Source organism: Triturus cristatus, chromosome 10 (assembly GCF_964204655.1).
Source record: "Triturus cristatus chromosome 10, aTriCri1.1, whole genome shotgun sequence".
In the NCBI taxonomy this organism is placed as follows: Eukaryota; Metazoa; Chordata; class Amphibia; order Caudata; family Salamandridae; genus Triturus; species Triturus cristatus.
The window spans coordinates 102,022,221-102,045,094 of NC_140593.1; the positions used below are offsets into that span (position 1 = coordinate 102,022,221).

The 22,874-nt window shown below is 45.2% G+C and overlaps 1 protein-coding gene across 2 annotated transcripts in view; it reads right to left on the reverse strand.

Moving 5' to 3' along the window:
• Window positions 1–22,874, reverse strand: part of NEK10 (NIMA related kinase 10) — a 1,348,206-nt gene that overhangs the window by 38,097 nt on the left and 1,287,235 nt on the right. Inside the window, exons 35-36 of one of the 2 annotated variants that reach the window (XM_085630543.1) lie at window positions 19,072–19,124; window positions 18,927–18,982 (exon numbers count right to left, since the gene is read on the reverse strand). In XM_085630543.1, coding sequence (XP_085486669.1) covers window positions 18,927–18,982; window positions 19,072–19,124 — 109 coding nt within the window. Of the gene's footprint in view, window positions 1–18,922; window positions 18,983–19,071; window positions 19,125–22,874 lie in introns of those variants that run through there. The other variant, XM_085630544.1, reaches the window with a different exon arrangement.

The window sequence follows — 22,874 nt, forward strand, 5'->3', positions numbered from 1 at the left end:
AGAAAGGTCTATTGACGCTCTTTCTGCTCCTCTTTCTACTGTACTTTTATTAATTCTGACCCTTGCCCAGTGGGGCTCTGCTTTGGGAACTCTCAAGGGTTATATTTCTGCTCTGTCTGCTTTTTTGCGGCTGCCAGACCAACCTTCTCTCTTTAAATTTCCTATTGTAAATAGGTTTCTAAAAGGGCTGGTTCACTTGTTTCCACCCACGCCCTTTATTTTGCCAAAATTGGACCTTAATTTGGTCCTCACGTATTTGATGTGCGCTCCTTTTGAGCCTTTGCATAATTGTGTCCTCCGGCTGTTGACCATCAAAACAGCCTTCTTAGTAGCGATTACATCGGCCCGGAGAGTGAATGAGTTACAGGCGTTATCCAGCTCGCTCCGTATTTTATGTCCTTTCAGGACAAGGTGGTGCTTCGCAACAGGGCATCTTTTTGACCAAAGGTTGTGACCCCATTCCATCTGGGTCTGTCCATCACTTTGCCCACCTTCTTTGCTCCCCCACATCCCTCTAAGGAAGAGGAGCGTCTCCACCATCTGGACCCAAAGAGAGCGTTGTCGTTCTACCTTGACCGCACAAGAGAGTTCCGGGTGGATGACCAACTATTTGTGGGGTATGTGGGAGCAAAGAAGGGAAAGGCAGTGCAGAAAAGAACCATCTCTCGCTGGGTTGTCCTCTGCATTAAAATCTGTTACGCCTTGGCAAAGAAGCAGCCCCCTTGCACCAGGGGAAAGGCTGCGACTACAGCCTTGGCACGGGGTGTCCCAGTCCAAGACATCGATCAGGCAGCGACGTGGGCATCTTTGCACACGTTCGCAAAATATTATTGCCTTGATGGTCAAGTGCGCAGGAATGGGCACTTTGCCCGCTCAGTCCTGCAAGACTTTTTAGTCTAGTCCATGAGTCCGCAGCCCACCGCTGGGATGGTGTGGCTTGGATATCTGATACAAAGGTAAGGAATCTGCAGCTAGAAGTCTCTTTCAGATAAACAAGTTACTTACCTTCGGTAACACATTATCTGGTAGAGACGCTATCTAGCTGCAGATTCCTTACAGCCCCACCCATGCCTCCCCGCTTTGCAGAAAGATGTAGTAAGTCTAGGGTTACTACCCTTTAAGGGCTCTAGTTTTGCACAACTTTACGTTGGTCACTTCGAGGCTCTGCGCCTTTGGCATGGAAAAATGAAAAGTACTGAAGTCCGTGCGCCTGGGTGGCACCTATGTAGGCACGCGACGTCATAAACAACGTTACCGACGTCATAGATGACACGCGGAGTCGAATGGAGCCGCCCGACATTGCATGCAAGGGGTATTGCTCAGCAAAAGTATCCGGATCCAGCCTGACGCCTAGGAAATTCAAAGGTCAGGAATCTGCAGCTAGATAGAGTCTCTACCAGATAATGCGTTACCGAAGGTAAGTAACTTGGTTCAACAGTTCTTACTCCACCAAACTTGCTTTTAGATGTAATTTTATAAATCTTTCCAGTGCAGAATTATAAGCTTAGTATTTAAGAAATGATGTACAGACATGTCTTGAAGGCATCCCGTTACCTCTGTGCTATGGGCACCAGTCGCGGCCGGTACAGGTAATGGCAGTGGGGTGGTGGAAAAGTCGACAGAGGATGGAATGTTTTATTTATTTATTTAATTTTACCTATTTCGTCTGTCTACTCCCCCCACCCCGCCTCCGCCCACCGCGCTTACCTGCGCCGGCCGCTGCTGATGAACATGCACAGCACAGATATGTAACAATAGAGAAAGGCTTATGTAGCATTTTGGAGCACTCCTTAAAAACTACATTGTTTCCTGGCAATATCTGCGTTATTGGTTAAAAGAGATTATCAATCAATCAATCAATCAATCAATCAGGGGCTTATGAAGCACGCTACTGACCCGTGAGGGTCCCAAGGCGCTGGGGGGGTGGGGTGAGGCATCTCTGGCTCAGTTGAAGAGCCAGGTCTTGAGGTTCTTCCTGAAGGTGTGCAGGTTCGGGGAGCATCTGATGTTTGCTGGGAGACCTTTCCAGGTCTTGGCTGCGATGTAGGAGAAGGTTCGTCCGTCTGCTCTGTTTCTGCGGATGCGGGGGGTCTCTGCCAGGGCGAGGTCGGCAGAGCGGAGGTTCCTCTTGGGTACGTTGAAGGAGACTCTCTTGTTGAGGTATTTGGGTCCGATGTTGTGGAGGGCTTTGTAGGCAGGAGTGAGAAGTTTGAAGGTCACTCTCTTCTCGACGGGGAGCCAGTGGAGGTCTCGAAGGTGTTGGGTCATATGTTCGTGTTGTGGTGTCCCTAGGACGAGTCTTGCTCCTGCCTTCTTGATGGTTTGGAGCTTGTGCAGCAGGGTTCTGTTGATTCCAGCGTAGAGGGTGTTGCTGTAGTCCAGTCTGCTGGTTATGAGTGTGTGGGTGACGGTCTTTCTGCATTCGGGGGTATATGTTTACTTGGTGGCCTGTCATTTAGCAGCAGTGCGTGTATGTTGGAAATAACAAGTATGGCCACCATGTGTCAGGTGGTGTCGCCACGAAAGGGGTACGGACGAGTGGTATGTCCGAGGGTACAGTAACAGGCTGATCTCCAAAGCTGGACTTGTTGCTTTTATTTAATCCGGAGCAGATCGCACAGCTGAGAGTTCCTCCTGAAATGTTTAGGATCTGTTCATTTTAGTCTTTATGTTACACTCTACTCTAATAAGTTTGGAACTTTAGTTAATAATACTGAGAAGGGCGACCATACCCCCATCTGGATGGGCACACAGACAGAGATGGAGTCTTGGGCGCGTATGCCCCTCTCCATATTGGGTAGGTCGGCAATATTCAAAATGATGTCCCTCCCTCGCCTCCTCTATCAATTACAAAACCACCCCTTTCAGATGGCGATCTCCTGGTTTCAACAGCTCAATTCCAGGCTGAGCCGCTTCTTATGGCAAGATCAGGCTGCTAGGGTACCATTTAAAACATGCTTCCAATCAACCTACTGTGGGGGTATAGCGACCCCCGATATTCAATCGTACCATGCAGCATCCCACCTTTTGGTCTTAAATGACTGGTGGTATGGAAATAGCAACGACCCGGCCTATCGGTTGGAGAAATGGCTGATGGGAGTTGTGTTGCCATACAGATTGCTCTACAAGCTGAGAGAGCTGCGTAAGCAGCCGCCAGCTACTCGAGTAATCTTCGGGGTGTGGACGGACTCGCTGTGCAGGATGGGGTGGTGGAAACGGCTGACGGGGGAGACCCCTCTCTGGCAGAGCGGCCTTATGCCGCAGGTGACTGCATTAGCAGGGTGTAAACAATGGGACGCTATAGGTATATCCACTTTGGGTAATGTAATGCATGGCACCACAATTAAATCCTTCCAGGAACTCAGACATGAATATGACATGCTACGCACTCAATTCTACAAATATCTGCAACTGAGACATGCCTTATCCCCCTATATTACGAACCTAGAATCTCTTCCCGAATTCAACCCGATTGAGGCCAAAGTTTTTATGGGAGACTTGGGCGACCATAAAACCGCAAAGATCTACCAAACATTAGTGATGAATCTTTCCACGACTTTGGATCCAATCCGGGAGAAATGGAAGACAGACTTGGGTCCCTTAGACAGCGATGACTGGAGAGATGCCCTGGAGTCCCCGAGGGCCGCCGCAATTGCCTCCCGTCTTAGGCTTATCCAATTTAAGTATTTACACCGTGCTTATTTCACTAGATATCGACTGTGTAGGGCGGGACTGATAGACTCCACTGTGTGCCTATGATGTGGTAGCGAGGAAGGTATGTTATTGCATAAAACCTGGAGCTGTGATGCACTGGGCTGGTTTTGGAGCGGGGGTACTCGCTGCCTATCTGAAGTGTTAGGTTGGATCATACCTCTCTCTCCCAGGCTCGTCCTTCTGCACATCACAAACGAAATTGGGGGTAACATCTTTAAAAGGCATTTACTGTTCTTGGGTCTTACCCTAGCTAAAAGGGACATTGCAAGGGCATGGAAGGTTCCGACTCCACCCAAATTAGGTGCTTGGATGGCGGGCCTCGACTGTTGTATGGGTCTGGAGCAGCCCATCTTTAAAGCGCGAAGGTGCCCTCAGAAACACTTTAAAATATGGAAACGATGGGCGGATTTTAGGGGCCTCGATTAAAACCGCCTCCGCCACAACCTGCGGAAGTTGAAACCATATAGAGAGACAGCAAAGGGCAGTAAGGCTGTTCAAATAGGTATGATATATATAGATAGGCTTGATGGGCATGACCAGGGTTTTGTTTTGCGGAAAGTGACACAGAGGTTAAAAATGTTTGGGACTGCCGTTTTCGTACCCACATGGTTTACTTTCTTCTTTTACAAATGCTATACAATAGTCCCCTGCCTAGAAATCAATATATTGACTATTGTATGTTTTCATTACATTGTAATGCTTGCTATTACTATATCTGCTGACTCAATAAAAGGAGTTAAAAAAAAAAAAAAGAAGGGCGACCATAGGAACATCACCCGTTCTTAAGCCTTTATGTGCACCGTGCACCACTCTTCTAGAGTAACACCCAACGAAAGCTCCTGAATTGTGAAAGTGGGAGACATGGTCGCGACTGACAGGCTGATTACACAGCAGGGTACGGAGCAGCTGGACAAGAGCTGCATTTCCACATCATTTTCCCACCAGTGTCGCCATGAAGGACCTTATATCCCCAAAAAAGAATTCTTAAAGTAAGCCCTGGGCCTTTAGATGGCATAAAAAATTAAAAGAACTCTTGAAGTTGTGAAAGCAGACTAGCACTTTCTAAAATTACAGGCAGAGTTTAAAAGTAAGACAGAAAATAGTACTGGCACCAGAAAGAACAGTGACCTTCTCCGAGGGGCATGGTGCCACTTTCTGCAGAGGATGTCTTGCCATATCACTGGATGGCACGCGCGTACATAAAAAACTTGCTTTACAAATTAAACCACTGATTAATAAAGTCCCTTATATTGTAGTATTTACCTGATGCTTTTTTCTTTCAATTTTATTTCGCTTCGTTTAAAACCTTTGTTGTTACATTAAGACGTACCATTGTGTCATCTTTTATTTTGGCATTACTGTTTCGATCAGATTTAATTTTATTTTAGATATAATTTTTTGTTATTCCAAACAAGAAATTCAGGAGATGGCCGAAAAAAGTCGTGCTTAAAAGAACTGTGAAAAGAGAGGCTCGTGCCTTAACTCTAAGCAGTTTTTAGGACTGGTTTGCTAAAGACTTCTTGGGGACATTCAGAAACCTCTCTGGGAATGCATTCCACCCGCTGCTTACCATTGGCTTTGTGGTTTGTCACTCACACTTTCTGGCTTTCTATTTGCTGGCTTTATTTGTTCCAGGTTGTCCGGGTTCGGTTCGTCACTCCTAAGGAGCAAAGCCTTTTCACCCTACCTCTTCTTAGATTCTTCCACGAGAGCTCTTTTCTGTAAACAGGCCTATAAATCTAGCTCTTATTTTGTCACATTGATGTGCATTCAAGGTCAGATGTCAGGCTCTGTCTTCTGAGGGAGCTTGGTGTTTTCTTTTACTTCAAAATTAAAGGATTTATGTGACAAAGTTGCTGGATACTGAGGTAAAGGAAAGGGCTTTTTCTAGCACACAACATTTAAACGAACTGTGAAAGTATTTCAGAATTAGCAAAGCACAAATGAAGCACATGTTTTGTTTATTCTGAAGGGTGTTGGAAACAAATACTTTAATATGATCAAAACAAATCAATACGGTAGTTGATGCCGTTTCCACACATTATCGTTGTGCGCTGTATAGTTTTATTAGTAAAAATGTATGTCTGTGCAAATGTAATGGTCATTTCAATTGATAATGTGTTGTCTGTAATGGTGGTGCACTGCCACGCCATGCATACTCCACTCTATGCCACTCCATTCTACTCTGCAGCACTTCACACCACTGCACTCTACTCTACACCACTCCAATTTATACCATGCCACTGCACTCTTCTCTACTCTGCACCACTACTCTCTACGTCACTGCACTCTATGCCACTTCACTCAACGACACTGCACTCAATGCTTCTCTGCTCTACTCTACACCACTCTATGCCAATGCACTCTAGGCCACTGTACTCTACACCACTCTGCAACATTACACACTAGGCCACTGCACTCTATGCCAATACACTCTACTCTGTACCATTCTACTCTACGCTCCTGCACTCTATGCCAATCCCCTGTACACTACTCTAATTTACTCTGCACCACTTCACTCTGTGCCACTCTACTCTACGCCACTGCACTCTACCCTGCACCACTCCACTCCACTGTACCCTGCACCACTCCACACCACTTCACTCTACCCTGCATTTCTCCACTATACTCTGCACCACAGCACTCTACACCACTGCACTCTAGTATGCACCATTCTAATCTATGCCACTTCATTCTACTGCTCTGCATTGTAAGCCACTGAATTCCATGCCGCTGCACTCTATGCCAGCTTGCTCCAGTCTGCTCCACGCTACTCCTACTCTATGCCACTGCACTACTCTATGCTAGTGCACTCTATACCACTCTACACCCCTCTACTCCACTGTATTCTGCAGCACTGCACTTTATGCCACTGAACTCTACCCCACTCTACTCTGCACTACTGCACTTTTTGTCACAACACTGTGTGACACTCTATTCTGCATCAATCCACTCTACACCGCTGCACTCTCCAGCACTATACTCTGTTCTGCACCACTCTATACCACTTTGTTGTGCACCACTCTATGCCACTGTTCTCTATGCCACTCTACTCTACATCACTGTACTCTACATTGCTGTACTCTTCCCCACTCAACTGTGCACCTCTCCACTCTGCACCAAGGCACTCTACTCCACTCTACTATGCAATTCTCTAATCTAAGCCACCGCATTCTACCATGCTGCACTGTACGACGCTGCACTCTATGTCACTGCACTTAATGCCACTATACTAGGCCTGGGCGATGAACTCCGCTCCGCTCGCAGAGTTTGCGGAGTTTTCTGCATGCGGAGTTATGCGGAGTTCGCTGAGTTTTTCTCCTCGCTCGCGTTCACCAACGCCAAGTTGGTGAGCGTGGAAAATCAACTTCCCGGAAATATTTTTCCTCGTTCGTGATCGTCAACATCAAATTGGCGAGCGTGAGCGTGGAAAATAAACCTCCTGCCGAAATTTCTAAACGCGGGTCGTCAGGTTTCTCATTGCGAGTGGTCGCGTATGCTCGCAACCGCTCGCGTTGAGAAACTGCCCATTCGCGTTGAGAAAGCTGCCGCTCGAGTATAAATCTACTCGAGTGGCAGAAAAGGAAAGCCTGCACTGTGCAGGGTGCCGTTTGAGATGACCGCACAGTGCGGACAAGCATCCAGCACTGTGCAATTACCACAAACAGCATTTTTCTATCAAACTCCGCTGCTTGCAGAGATCCGCGTAGTGCAGCGGAGTTTTTTTAGCACTTTGCGTAGTTTTGCATAGCGCAACTCCGCGAACTCCACCCAGGGTTACACTATACTCTGCAGCGCTCTACGCCAATGCACTGCATACCAGCCCACTCAACGCTACTCCATTGTACTGCACTCTGCACAACTCCACTGTCTGCCACTCTAATAAACAACACTATGCAACTCCACTCTATGACACTCTTCTCTATTAAACTCTACGGCACTCTAAACCACTCTCCTCTGCGCCACTAACTTATAGCCATACTGAACATAGCTAAAGAACATTGGTAAAGACAATAGCTTTTGCAAAGCCAAGATCTATTGGCTTCGCCAATGCTTATTTTTATTTCTTCTTTCTGTATTATTCCATCTCTTGCTCTATGGAAATGTATGAAGAGGAAAAATAAGTGCTGATACCCAAAATGAGCGGCGGTGGCCCCTACCGGCAAGCACCGGCTCAAATTAAGTCCTAGCGGTCATACAACACTTTTTCAGTTTTCTAAGTGATAGTGGTAACAAGTGTCATTGTGACAGGACTTGAACTCTTGACCTGCAGCCCACTGCGTGCTACGCTGCCCCGCTTTCTGTTCTCTGAGCCATATTACCTCACAGGTGAGGGGCACTTTATGAGCCGCTTTGTACCGTACCTTTGAAGCAAGAAGTTTATTTGTACCTACCGATAAGAGTTTTTTCATTCATACACAGACGTGCAACGCCCATTGGGTGAAAACGACTTGACCCCCCGGTGTGCCGTAACCTGGGCTGCAGCTTGGGTGTTTGTCACTGTAGAAGCCTGGGCAGAGCACTGTTCAAGAAATGGACACCGGAGCAAAATATTTTCTTTTTTAAGACATGTTCAGCTTCTCCTGCTCCTGGGAAATGTCATCAAAGGAGAGGGTGGACATCACTGGTTATTCACAGTACCCTAGGGCACAGACCCCATGGTGAGGGCTCTCACGGTGCTGGGCAATGCTTTTTGAGCATTCCCCATGGTCTGAAGGAGAGACAATGTTTGCCCATTAGCACTGGGATTTGAGAGAGCCTATGCATTTGAAAGGAAAACTTCGCCCTCTCCGAACCCAAAGCATGCCCTCAGACTTGCCAACTTTTTACAGCTGGAAAGTGGGACATTTCAGAAAACAAAATCAGGGAATGCATTTCACCTATTAACAAACATTGAAAATGAGGCAACTTTAGGCAGAAGACAGGTAAAATAAAGCCATTTTTGGCTTTACAAATTACGAGTTTCCACCTGACACAGGGCTGTTGTATGTCTGAGATCTGAGTGCTGCCAACTAAAAAGGCTCAAAAAAGAAAATTAGAGTGTATGTAATTGCATTTATTTAGCACTTGCTTCCTGAGAAGTAGCAAGTGCTATATAAATAAAACAAACGGGAGAAAGAGGTTTATTTCTGTTTAAACGTATTTACAATGATTTAGTGCCCATCAGGCAATACAGAGTTATTTGCTAACAGCATCATGTATTCTTGGGGGAGGGAGGGAGGGTACCTGTGACTTATTTTGTAGTCAATATTTGGACATTTTAAAAGTTAAGAACGTGCAAAGTAATGTTACCAAATATGGCTTGATGGTGGGTAGCACCTGTACTTATTGTTAAGTCAGGGTATTTTAAAGGATCATCCCACAGGCAGCCTCTGAGTAAAATGTTCTTTGCTGCCTGTTTCATACCAGAACCCCTGAGAGGGCATCACAAGAGGAAAAGAGCAGTTATTAGTTCACTACCATAGTCCTCAAGAGAACATAAAACAAAATCCAATAAGGACGAAGCTGTATATCATAGAGATCTATAGTACAGAAATAGACTACAAAAGTAGTATTTCTAAAGAGCTACACAATAGCAAACCAATACTCCACATAGAGCAAGTCAGATACCCAATAAGGGGTATAACCTCTTGAGACCAAGCTCTTCTTCAGAGTAAAATGAAGAATAAATAACCAGCTACACAGCTGTAAATGCCCTCTGGAGATTTAAAAAAAAAATCAAATCTGAACACAAATCCTCTCATTATATGCAAAAAGTAGTGCTTAACACTTCAACACTACAAGACATAGCAGAGGTAGGAAATAATTCTTAAACATAAGAACCATAGCCGTGGATACATAAGAAATAGAAAAAATACCCGATAAGGTCAAAATTACAAATGGCCAGCAATGAGGCGTTGTACCGCATATTCAGCATGGCTGTCAAATAAACAGGCTCCATCAAACATTATCAGAAATCTCGACTCGCGCAACCAAGCAACTGATCGAGCCATAGCTCTTCCAAGAGAATCCTTTGTGTCCTTCACCGATTTAATATTACATTTTGCCATCTCACAGCCATCCTGAACAAGCTGAGAGAGTGCAGCCCTGACCCCTTCAGGAAGGGAAGGAAGCAGTTTTTGAAAGAGTACAACAACGTATAGGAAGCCCTTCCTAAGACATAAGATGTGTTCAGAGATATCAAGGCCGAACTAGTCGACGCAAAGATATTCAGGACACACATCTCCAACCACCTAGACTCTCAGTCTGGTGGAAGCAAAGGAGAAACTCCAAACTTGGCGAAGCTGTAGCAGTTTGCACAAAAAACCCTTTAACAGAAGGGTGTTGAGAAAGACAAGCAGGGTCATCCGGAGCAGGACGATGACAATGGGAAATGGCACGATCACCAGAAATACCTGACATAGGCCATGCCCAAGTAACCAGGAGAATGTCGTACAGAGACTCTCCATAAGGTAATAAAGGCTCAACACCTGTGACACCTCAATGAACCAGATCTAACAATAGATCAGATGACAAAGTCACCGACGGAAGCTGCAATTTTTGTATTTCAGTAGCTCTCTTAATAATCTCAGCACAAGCTGCACTAGCCTCCATCGCCATTCGTGGGGGAGAAAGCAGACCATAATTAGGAGCTGGTTGCAGATTACTGTCTCCACCAAATGTTGACAAAGAACCTCCCACCTGAGGCTGACCAAGACCAACCAAGTGGTTGACGTCACCAGTATCTGCAGAGTCTTCTGGTAATACTGGAGAAATAGCAACATAACCAGCTTTAGCCTCAATTTGTAAAGGAAAAGGTGCAGGTACTGTTGTGGCTATAAGCGGTGTCTCCGGCGCGGGGCAACGTCGTATCGCCGTGAACGATGAATGGGGTCTCCGGCGTCAACCAGCGTTGTTGCGGCATCTTGACTACCTCACCCGACGCCACTAACGTCGCACTGGGCTGTATCCCGACGTCATAATGACTCCAGGTATGGAGTCGAGGTCCTTGGCCGGTGCAGAGGGTGAACCCGCCAGCATGCTCCCGACCAGAGTCCCTTTAACCTCTTTGAGGCCCGAAGGAGGTGCAGACCCAAAGAAGGAGTGATGAGCATGAAAATATGCCTGAATTTGGGTCATGGTCACCCCTGCTCCAGGATAAGAGAGAGGCTCGGGGTCGACTCCTGCGCTACATCCTCCTGTAAGGAGCGGGTGGAACCAGCAACAATGTCACAACTCCCCTGGAACGCCTACCGCGGGGGAATCTGTGCCCCGCCGTTATTGCCCGATCCATCGCCTGCCCCGTCCCCTTAGCCGGTTTAGCTCTCCGGGACCGGGCACGGAGTCCACCCAGTCCCTGTCCTGACCTTCTCCCCCCCTTGATACTCCTATGGATCGGTAGGGTCCCCCTTCTAGGGGAGCACATGCTGCTGTTTTCGATTGTGGGTTGCCTTGTGGTTTGATTTTTTGTTGTTATTTATGTTAAAAAGAAACCGTTATGTGGGGTCCGGATGGTGTGGCCATCAACGCTGCTAACTCCTGTATGTTTCCCTTTGCCGCAGCATGCGTTCTACTGTGTGTATCATATGTTCCTCTTGTTCGCTAGCGGCCGGCCTGAAGGTTGTAGGCCCATCTTTGTATATTCTTTGAACTTTGTAATAAACGGTTTCAAAAAAAAAAAAAAAAGTTCGAAGTTCAAAATCTGACAAAGTCTTTTCAACATCAGGGAGATAAATCGTCTCAACAGACAGCGTGTCGCGTTGAATAGAAAATAAGCAAGTGCCACCACGTCATCATAAGCACCAAAATGTATACCCTTTCACTAACTTGCTATACCCAGAACTGAAACTTTTTAGGGGCTGTGATTAATTTCCATTGGTCCATTGGAGGGGTGGTGGTAAACCAGTTCCGTAAATTTCATATTCATGTATTCTTGTGACTTGTCATGTTCCACCATTTGTAACAACTGTTATTAATAAATGCTGTAGTCCAAAAAAAAAAAAAAAAAAACAATGTCACAACTTCGTGAGGCCGAAGATTTCCGTGACCCATATCGATTCCGATAGGATTTCCATGACTTGGACAGGCGAAGCCCATGGGAACGGCTCCTGGAATGGCCCTGCGCAGAAACTTCAGAGCGGGAAGGAGATCGACATCACCTAGATCCCGAATGGGAGAGCTGCACAGTCAACAACTTCATTCGCCTTTCCCGCAAGGACATAGGCTTCAGCCTCTTACAGGCATCACACTCCTCAGAGTCGTGGTGCTCTCCAGGCGCCACATACAGATGGAATGAGGATCCTTAGCTGACATATGTTGAGTACAGGTCTTTCACGTCTTAAAACCCGAAGGCATAGGCACACTGTTCCCAGATGCAAGAAGGCGTCGAAGTAGGCCAAAAGCATAAGGCCCAAAAACCACTTCTATGGATCCGCGTTGCAGCACGGAAAAGAAGAAACAGACTTCTGCACGTCGGAGGGTAGTTGCCCCACTGAACTGATGTCATATCCGAAGACGACATCACCGCGGGGCCGTACAATGCAATCACCCAGCGCGTTGAGGTATTGCTGAAAGTTTTCTAGATCCAGTCTGGCGCCTGGGGAGAATTCAAAGTTAAGGAACCTGCAGCTAGATGTCTCTATCAGATGATAATGACATGTCACACAGTAACTTTAACAGTCGCATAAAGACTCTAAAATTCCATGTCCACAAGCAGCAGTGCAGAGCAACCCATCCCGGTGTTCCTCTACCTCATGATTGCTCTGTGCCTCTGTTTGGGTAAGGCCGAACATGTGTACTTGAGTAGGGACAGTGCCTAATCTGAGCCGGTGGTTGCAGGTTGGGCACACCAACGCTCATTACTGGGGACCGACAGACATTTTTACTCATCAGTTTATGACCCAGAGCAAGAGAGAAAAAACAATAAAGGGTGAAAGAAGGAGGAAGGGAAACACAGATAAAATAGCGACAACAAACCAAATGAAAGGATGAAAAAGAGCAGAAAGAGTGAAATAATGTGTTATAAAGTGTGTGACAGTGGGTGCACACAGGCTTCTGATCAAAACCTTGAGCCCCAGTGCTTATTATTTGAAAAATTAAGCACCGAGCAGGTACACACGTGAGGTGCACTATTTCACTGTGCCTTGCTGAGGACTGCTGGTTGCTGACACTCCGCATCCATCTCATGGAACGCTGTGTCTGACTTTTGCAGAGGGTATTCGGTAGCCGAACATATCATGGGTTGACAAAGTGTATCAGCTTGCACTGTGCATGGAGAGCACCTGGCTATGCCCACTAAAAGATTATTTCGCAAATCAGGGTGTGCCTCAGAACGCTTGCCCTTTGTGTGGTTCACCTCTTGGTCCTCCTTACCATCTCTGCGTGTAGGAGCTGGCAGATGGAAAACATGGAGAAAAAAGATGTACAGTTCCATATGAAAAACACATACACTTCAAAGGCTCAGTTGAAAAAGCATCCTGGCTGCACAACCTCCGGGCCTTGCTGTCTTTCGAGCAGACTCACTTTTGCAGTCAGCTGGTACCTGCCCTGCCGTCTACTACCCTCTGCCAAGTTCAAACTGGCATGTTTAGTCCTGTGGGTTAACACATCTGCTGATGACCACAGCCCAGCTGCATTTCTTCTTTTTAATGTCCACCTGAGAGTGGATTTTAAAGCTTAAGCCTGGTGCCAGAGACAAGAGATTACTTTTACAAAGGTGAAGGACCCACTGAGACCACGAGTGGCTGACCTCTACGTTAATATCCTAAACCAACCCCATGCGACATCACAGCATCAAAGCAATGAAGTAGTCTGAGACCACGCATCCCTGAGAAACACCCCACATCATGACATTGGCAACATAAATAACACAAAGAATAGGTACTGGGCATGTGACAGTCGAAGGAGAAGCAGTCAAAGGTGTTGTCAAACAGATTAGGTACAAAAAGGACAGCAATTGTGAAAACGTCCCGGCAAAACGGGTAGATGTCAAGCAGCAGCAGAAATGTGTCCCTCTCACAGAACAGGTGCAGATGAGGAAGGAGCAGTGAAAGCTTCACTTCCCTAAAGAACAGGCACAAGTGAAGTGACAGCAGTGCAAGCTTCCCTCTGTTAAAGAATGTGTAAGTCCTGGCAACAGCAATGTACACTTCACTGCATATTGTGACCCTACAGTGCAAACTTTCTTTCCTCACAAAACTGGTACTCCTTGACAGCAATAAACAAGCTTTCCTTGCTCGCAGTAGTTAGCAGCAGTGCAAGCTTCCCCTCCGTTTACAACAGACACAACCTGGCAGCTGGAATCACATATGTAGTCAAACTCTTTTACTTAAGATGCTTCTGTCATATCCTGAAACTTCTGAAGCTGTCACGCTGAGTCCTGCTGTTGCCACCACTTCTACTTTTGACATATCTTGGAGCCTTGCTGCCTCATAGGGTCTAGGTTTCAGGGCCTGCAGGTCCAAACCCTGCCATTCCCTGCAACTCGTGCTCCTGTCCCCGCAATCGACTGTTGCTACTACATAGCATCAGTTCCCGCTGCTCTCACTCTTGCGTGCCACCCTGCTTCTTTAGCTCATAATGCACAATGCTCAATGCCTGACACACAGTAGTGTCCAGTACCGCCCCATGAACAGGTTGCGCTGAGAGGGCACCAGGTGAGATTTGGGTACGTTTATCGAAAAACCCAATTTGTACAACAGCTAAGTTGTATCCTGCAGATGATGAAGTACCCTCTCTGGAGACTCTGCTTTGATCAACCAGTCGTCCAAATAGGGGAAAACTGAAATTCCCAACGTTCTGAGATGGGCTGCCTCCACTGCCATCACCCTGGTGAAGACCCGAGGTGCAGTAGTAAGACCTAACGGGAGGACCGCAAACTGATAATGTTGCGACCCTACCGTAAACCGGAGATACTTCCTGTGCGACTTCAGGATGGGGATGTGGAAATACGCATCCTGCAAGTCGATCAACACCATCCAGTCCTCCTGATGCAGCGCTTGAAGAACCTGCGCAAGGTTGAGTATCTTGAACTTCTCTTGCTTCAGAAAGAAATTCAAGATCCTGAGGTCCAGGATTGGACGCAATCTGCCGTCCTTTTTCGGAATCAGGAAATACCGGGAGTAGCATCCCTGACCTCTTTCCCACTCTGGAACCACCTCTATTGCACCTTTTTTCAGTAATGTCAGGACTTCCTCCTGCAGGAGAAGAAGGTGGTCCTCCGAGCAAGCACCTTGGCAAGGAGGGTAATTTGGAGGGAAATCCGAAAGGGAAGGGTGTACCCATTTTCTACAAGATCTAGAACCCAAAGGTCTGTAGTAACCGATTCCCAATCTTGTAGAAAATGGGTAAGCCGGCCACTCACAGGACCAGCATGATCCAGAATGGTGGATCTAGGGCTGCTTTGCAGTGGTGGGAGGGGCTGAGGAAGAGGAAGAGGAAGAGGAGGAGGAGGAGGGCTGTCGACCTCGAGTACGACCGCTGACTCTGCCTCTGTAGCTCTTATACAGAGTGTTCTGCTGCTGTTGCTGCTGCTGCTGCTGGGGCTGTCTGTATGTACGAAAGGATGACCTTCCAAAGCCCCTGTACCTCCTGAACTAACCCCTAGGCTGAGTTTGCAGGCCCAAAGATTTGGCCGTGGCCTTGGTCTCTTTAAATCTTTTGAGCGCAGCATCCGCTTTCTTGCCAAAAAGACCAGAGCCATCAAAAGGCAAGTCCAGGAGCGTTGCCTGCACATCAGGGGAGAACTCGGATGACTTGAGCCACTCACTCCTCCTTGTGGCAACTTAAGAGCCCATAATCCTTGCGACAGAATCAGCGGTATCCAAGCCACTACCTGACGTGCAGTCGCCTGGGTGTCCGACAGTATCTCATTAAAGTTCAGTCTATCTTCCTCTGACAGTTTTGGGGCCAGTTGTTTTGCTGAATCCATAAGAGCATGGATATAGTGGCCCAAAAGACAGGTGGCATTCGTTGATTTTAAAGCCATACTGGCAGAAGAGAAGACTTTCTTAGCCGACTGGTCTAACTTCTTTGCATCCCTGTCACTCGGGACTTGGGAAAAAGCACCTGTAGATCTTTTGGAACAGGCAACTTGAACCACCAGACTCTCCTGAGAAGGATGAGATGTTAAAAAGTCTGGGTCCCCTGGAGCCGCCCTATACCTCATTGCAACAACCTTAGAAACCGCAGGAGCAGAGAAGGGCTTACGCCATACCTCCATTACCGGCTCAATAATGGCGTCATTAAAAGGAAGCAAAGGCTCCGATACAGAGGAGGGAGAGTGTAGAACCTCTGTAAGAATGTTTGGTTTAAACTCTGCAGATGGTAACTGTAGATCCAGAAGCTCAGCCGCCTTTTTAATAACAGAGTGGTAGGGAGCCACATCCTTTAAAGGAGCATCAGCAGGAGGAGCAATCTCCCATTCAGGTGACAAGTCTAGGCCAGTAGCCTCCTTCAATTCTTCAAATAGATCGTCTGACTTCATCAGCTCACCTTCTTCCACTTCTTCCATCTGGTACCTCTGTTCCTCCAGAACCCTTTGGGCCTCCCTCCTAGATCTGATCCTCATAGCAGGAGTCGGCGGCGCCGTAACCGAATCCGACGGTGCCGGCGTCGAGCGCGGATCCAAAGGAACAGCCGGCGTCGAACGAGGCAGAGTCGGCGCCGGTGAAGAAGTAAGTGGCGTCGATGTCCTCGGCGCTGGTAGATGCCAAGACGGCGTCGCCAGAATAAATGGCATGAAGGGAGCCTGAGGGTAAGCTTGAGGAACTCCCAAACTGAAAGCCATGGGACCCAAAGGTGCACCAGAGGGGTACAAGGCTCTGGAAAAGACCCCATACATAACATTTAGATAATGCGTCGGATCTTGACCTGGTCCTAGTAACGAAGGATATGGCTCATGCTGAGGCATCACCGGACTCGGGCCGATCGGCGCCGACGGTGGGATCTGCGGAGCCGAAGGCTCGCCCGGAGCTGGAAGCTCTTCAATTGGAACCGGAGACAAAGCAGGAGCCGGATTTGGAGCTGGCGTCTGAGACGGAGCCGGGGCCGGAGCCGGAGAATGCTCCAGTGAAGCAACAGGCAATGACAGGCCAACAGGAGAATCAGGAACAGAAACAGGCAAAGGAGATACAAAGTCCTTATGACGTCAAGAAGGTGAGGTCGATCTCAGAGCCGCATCCCTGTCCGAGCGATGTCGAGATCCATGCCTCTTCTTTTTCTTATGCTTCTTGGACTTGGAAGCATGTCCCGAAGTTGACTTCGACGCCGACCTCGACCTTGATCTTCTCCGACCTCTCTTCTCCTTTTTCATCCTGGCGATGAATAATTTGGCTTCCCTCTCCTTCAGAGCCTTTGTGCTCATCTTGCGACAGCAAGAACATCCTTCGACATCGTGGTCCGATGAAAGGCACCATACACAGTCTTCATGCGGATCCGTTATCGACATGTGCTTACCGCACTCCCTGCAAGGCTTAAAACCAGACTTCTTTGTCGACATCTTCAGCTGCAGACAAGAAGAAGAGAGAGATACCAGCAGAAAACAAAGTATCAAACCAAAGCTACGGAGAGAGTCCCGAAATCCGTTAGCGTCGACGGTGCGGAAAAAAGGGAACTGACGTCATCACGCCAACGAGGTCTTCTTATGGATCCGGTGACGTCAGCGAAGTCATGAGCGGAGCCGTGTCTCTGTGATGTCGTCTTCGACCTCATCGGCAGGAACTGCTACAAAAGTTTCCGAATATTGCTGGCGCAGGGGATATTCACAAGGTGAGGAATCCACTGGCAGATGTATCCATCAGAAGATTGTCACTCTAACAAGATCAAATCTAATTTTTACAAAGCTTCAGCACTGTTATAAACATGGCTGTCAACATTATTTACCATGATGCATTTCTAGTGCAGCATGTGCACATTCAAATCTTATCATCTTTAGGCAACCCTCTTTTATTTGGAAAAAAATAAACTGTCACAGTGTATGGTATATATGTGCATTTTTATAAGAAAACCTACAGCTCACAAAACAGACATTGGTTTTATAGTTGTAATTCAGTGCTTTTCTATCACAGTAGAGCATAGCTATTTCAAAAAAGGGATTTCAGGGTCTAAGACTGTAAAGAAAAATGTATTACCTTTTTGTTCAATACCTTAAATGATAGAAAATACAAACTAAAATAAAAAGGTACTTATCATCTGGAACGTCATCCCTGTTCTACCCTGATAGTTACAATGGGATACATAACTAATAATAAATCCTTAAATCTTTCAGAACTAGAATAGTGTATAGGCTCCTAAATAAACCTGAATCTGACTTAAACGAGAAACAACGTAATCAAAGAGCAACCCCCGTGTAATAATTACAAGGGAAATATTTGAGTATCCTGGACTCTTGGTATTACTCTGAAGTTGCACTGGAAAATAATTCAAATTTTTAATGAACTATTCCATGACCACACTCCACAGTGCCGATTTAGGAATGTACGGTAATCACATTTATACTCTGATTCTCTGAAGCAATGGATCCAGTGAGCGAGATTAGAGGTAGTTGAAGGAGTTATCTGAGCAGTTTCATCCGCTCTCGGTATAGTTATCGTTAGGTCTCCTCTATGAAGACATTTCTGTGATGCTACTGCCTGGCTTACTAATGTCAAACTCCCTTGCATATCCAGATCTTCCCGAAACCAGGTATTCTATGACAATATCATTTTATAATTCCCTAAGTAACGTGTGGAGCTGAAAACCTATTCCGTGAAACACAAACTGTTGCAGTACAGCATTTGTTAAAAATTGGTTTAGCTTTCCTATGGACAGCCACAATCTTTCTTTTGGTAAAATATCCATTTTCTGTAACTTTGTCTCAAATAGTCATAATCACTGAACTCTTCACCATAGCATTCTACATTGTATATGCCTATTTCATATATTCAATTTATGTTGTTTGGAAGCAATATGTAGCATCCTAATTTCTATCCTGATAACCTCTATGGATAAATTACCATTTGACATACAACAGTGATGCTTATAATTCATGACAATTTATAGACTCGCTTTTTAAATGTCAAATTAGTTTCTTAGCATTCATGTACTTTTAAAGAAGGAAACTATGGAAACTATGGGAGTGACAGCAGAATGGTAAATGTAATTCCAGTTGAACATTCTGAATCATTCTTTCATCATTTGGTCCATTCCATTTGTATTCTTTAAAAAGGCAGAGGAAGGTCAGCATCTTACTTTACCTGTTGGAATGTAAACTGTAGTAGCCGCTTTCCTCTAGTACCTCTTCTATCATGGTCTGTGTGAAGGATATAGATGGTTAGTCATGAAGCGACACTGTAATTTTAAATAAGGAGAATATTACAGCTGGTCTGAAAGATTTCTGACCTGCATCTGCTCGTATGTCATCCCCTCTTCAAACTCAAAGCTACAAGGCAGTCCTGTGAAAAAGGAATAGAAGTATTTGGTAAAGTAGGACTTGATACAAAGGCTTTCTTTATCACTGTATAATTTCCTTTAAGAGTATTACTGCACATGCATTTTCTGCAATGCCATATCTCATCTTGGAGTGGTAAGGTTTATCAGTTAGTAATCAGAGGGAAGAACAAATGTGTGACTTTCTAGAAAGTGCATCATTATAATCAGCTCCGATGGCTCAAATTGGTGTGTTAGGAGCTTCCGCCAGATCCACTTTCCTCACAAGGTTTACACTGAGGCCCAGGTAAGATATGAGAGGTTTGAACTCTGAGCTCCTCTGTCGCTGATTGCTCGTAAACCTCAAGTTCTCATCAAGCATCTCCCACAGCTATTTGGCACTTCAAAGCGTCCAAAGACTTTGCCACTACACGATTCATAATATCATCCATCATTACAATTGAAGTCAATCCTCAAGCCATTATTGCACCCTTGTAGGGGGCTTGGCCTCCATATCTATCGCCGTAACGATCATCTCCCCCCCCACTCACTCAAACGAAGTCTTAGCCACTCATGTTTGAAGAGGGCTTAAGACCTGCCTAACCCTGACAGGATGACCACATTCAAACAGAAACTAAGAGAACTAAAAGGTTTGGAAAAGTATTGTTCACTTGAATTTAAGAACTCTATAGGCAGATAATCAGAGAGCAAAACAGGCCCTGGACTTATGAGCCAGAGTGAAGTGCGAGGCCAAAAACAAGGGGAGAGCAAACAGCCACAAAAACAAATCATCAAGGTGGAAAAGCAACACGTCAGCAATGTCACTGCCAGCCATGTAGGCTGGGATGGGAATCTGAGGACCTCTATTCCTGCGATTACACTGAGGGATGTGTGCAGAAATGTTTCAGGCAATGGCACCATCTTACACACAATTAACCCAATTCAAATGCGTGGCACTGAAAGTGCATGGAAAAAGGTCACTAGTCAGCATATGGGGGGGGGGGGGGGGGGGGTATGAGCCTCCGGGCTCCATGATGTAGGCCTAATGAAACTTTAAGAGGCACTCCCTCGTGCCTTGCGGCTGGAAGCTAAACAGGTTCCTGATGAGGTCTATTGATCACACATAAATAGTGATACTTCCTCCCATCTCCCTGTCCTACCACTGCCTAAATATGAGACAGGTGTTCTAATCCATTCCAGTGCACCAACCCACTGCCAACCCTGAATGCTCTTGTCTGCCCTGGTTACTAAGCCTTAGTCCTCATATCTTACAAAATTAGACTTTTTTGTTATGTACTAGACATTAATAGCACATTAATAAGATTTTTTATTTTAACTTTGGGCAATGGTTTGTTAAATTTGAATTCTTTAGAGATGATAGCACTATTTTTATCATGTTATCTTTCTGGTTTTTTAAAGCAAGCCAAACTCTAATGTATGATGATGTCGATATCGATGTAACGTATCACACTGTGTTCGAATTTTATGATTTTATTTTTAAAATCGAATAAAGTATATATTGATTGATTGATAGCACTATTCAAAAATAGAACATCTTGTGTATAGCAAGAAGAACAAAAAAGCAAAGGAACACAAACAATTGGTAAGAATTATCTTGAAAGCACAAGGTGGTTGTCAAGAAATAGTTACAACACTTGCATTAAGTATTATTGCTGAAAAATGTGGCACGCCCACACATGAAACAGTTTCAAAATAAATGCAATGCTTAAATGAGAACCTGCAATTGGTTTGAAAGAATATTGGGTACTGTGTAAAAACAGGAAATGTTAATGCTAACCTTATATTTGCCGAATAACAATTCTAGTTGGGATCTGATATAACACCTTTTTTTAAATTTCCTTGCGTGGCATTTAATTCCTGAATGATGTCATCACATTGAAAACGCGGGATATCGCGTGGGAGAGAACGTTATATATGATTTTATAGCAGTCTTCATTTTTATGAGCATAGACCTAGGGCCATTTGATTCCTAAATGAGTCCACAACTTACATTGTCACAATAGACATTCCGGGTCTGATTCACAAAGGCAGACTTACACTCTGGTGCAACTTTACAATTGTTTGCAAGGTAATTCACAGGTAGTATCTTTAAGACTGCGAAGTCCCCGCCCTTCGAAAGAAAGGACTGTGCTACTTTTTGATGTGCGGAGACTCCACAGTCATAAAGAAACTATTCTTAAATTAACTTAGTGGATAGCAAACAATTGTAAACGCATACATTAGTGTAAGATTACCTTTGTGAATGAGCTCCAATGAGTTGGAAGTTTAAAATGTAACATTACACGGATCTGTTTTCTTGGTGTTTATAAAAACAGTTAGCAATGTATGTAATTAACTCTCCAAGAAAGATTTAAAACTCATAAACAACATTACACTCGACAGCTACTGAGTTAAATGTTGTGATCTATCTTGCTTTCCTTTTACTTAGTTACAGGGTTGTATAACGACTCTACTTGACCCATGAACAATTCTTCCCTGTTAAGTTTTGATCTGAAGCATCACTAAGAGACATTTGGGGTCGTGAGTGATTAAAGCCAGTTGGCTTTTTTTGTATTTTGATATGCGCTGTTCTATTAGACAGATCTTGGATGGTGACCATGTCCCATTGACATGGCTATGTCATCATTCTAGTTGGTTTGCTGGTATCCCCACAGGTAGACTGAGTTCACGACATACCAGAAGCTGATAAATGTATTGTTCGGTGTAATATGTAGCAGGAGAGGGGGCAGTGGTTGCACAGTCCATTAATATTCAGTGATGAAAAGTTTCAATATTGCAGAGCAGCACTTTCCAACTTGCATGTCTTTCATGCGGTGGTGGTTACATGAACACGTGATACATGTACATCTAAGAAGTACTGCTGAGTTGTGTTTGTTGTACAATGATTTGTTATCGTCTGTATAGCCTTTGATACTTGAGGGGATGAGAAGGGTGATGCACATGCATCTTGGACAGGCTTCTCTAACACGTAGCTCGTGAGCTCCAGGTAGTTCTCCATCTCCCTGTAAGTAGCAGTGGCGGCTGGTGGCATTTGAAAGAGTTGGGGCTTATAAGTTGGGTATGACTTTTATGTAGCGAGTGGGCTCAATGAACAAACGTGGGATTCAGGGGGGATCCTCCCACTGAGAAAAATTACCCATTTTTAAAAAAGATTGGTAAATGGTGTCTAGAAGGGGTGTAGCAAGGCTTAAACGTGTAAACTAAATGTCTGTGATTCCCATAGTGTGCCACCAATCTGTATTTTGTTTTCTCTTTGAGATGTCTATTGTTGAATCCAGATATATAACACAACTGGCATACACCTAAAATGTGCCAGGACTATAGGCTTTAATTAATGGTGGTTAGCTATTTAAGATAAATGAGTAACAACAATGATTTTGTTGTAAATAACTAAGATTTTTAAAAAAATATTTCTGAAATTGTGAGACTATGATTTAAACATTATTGAGGCCTGTGGAAGGAGTATTGATCTTCAGTTATGTGTTCCTTATGTTAGAGTTATATGCCCCATTTCTCTCCATATCTTGTCCATCTGCATATCTTAAACCTCATCTCTCTCCTCTTCAGCATCCTCTTTTCACTCTCTCCAGTATGCACATCCTTACATTTCCTTCACTGAACCAGCCCCAAATATACAATACATTCACTCACAAGCGCTTGAGTTCTTTTTACTTTGGCCTTGTCAATAGTTTGACAACTGTGTACCTCCTTCACACACATTTACACAGAATTTGAAATGCGACTGTAACACATGA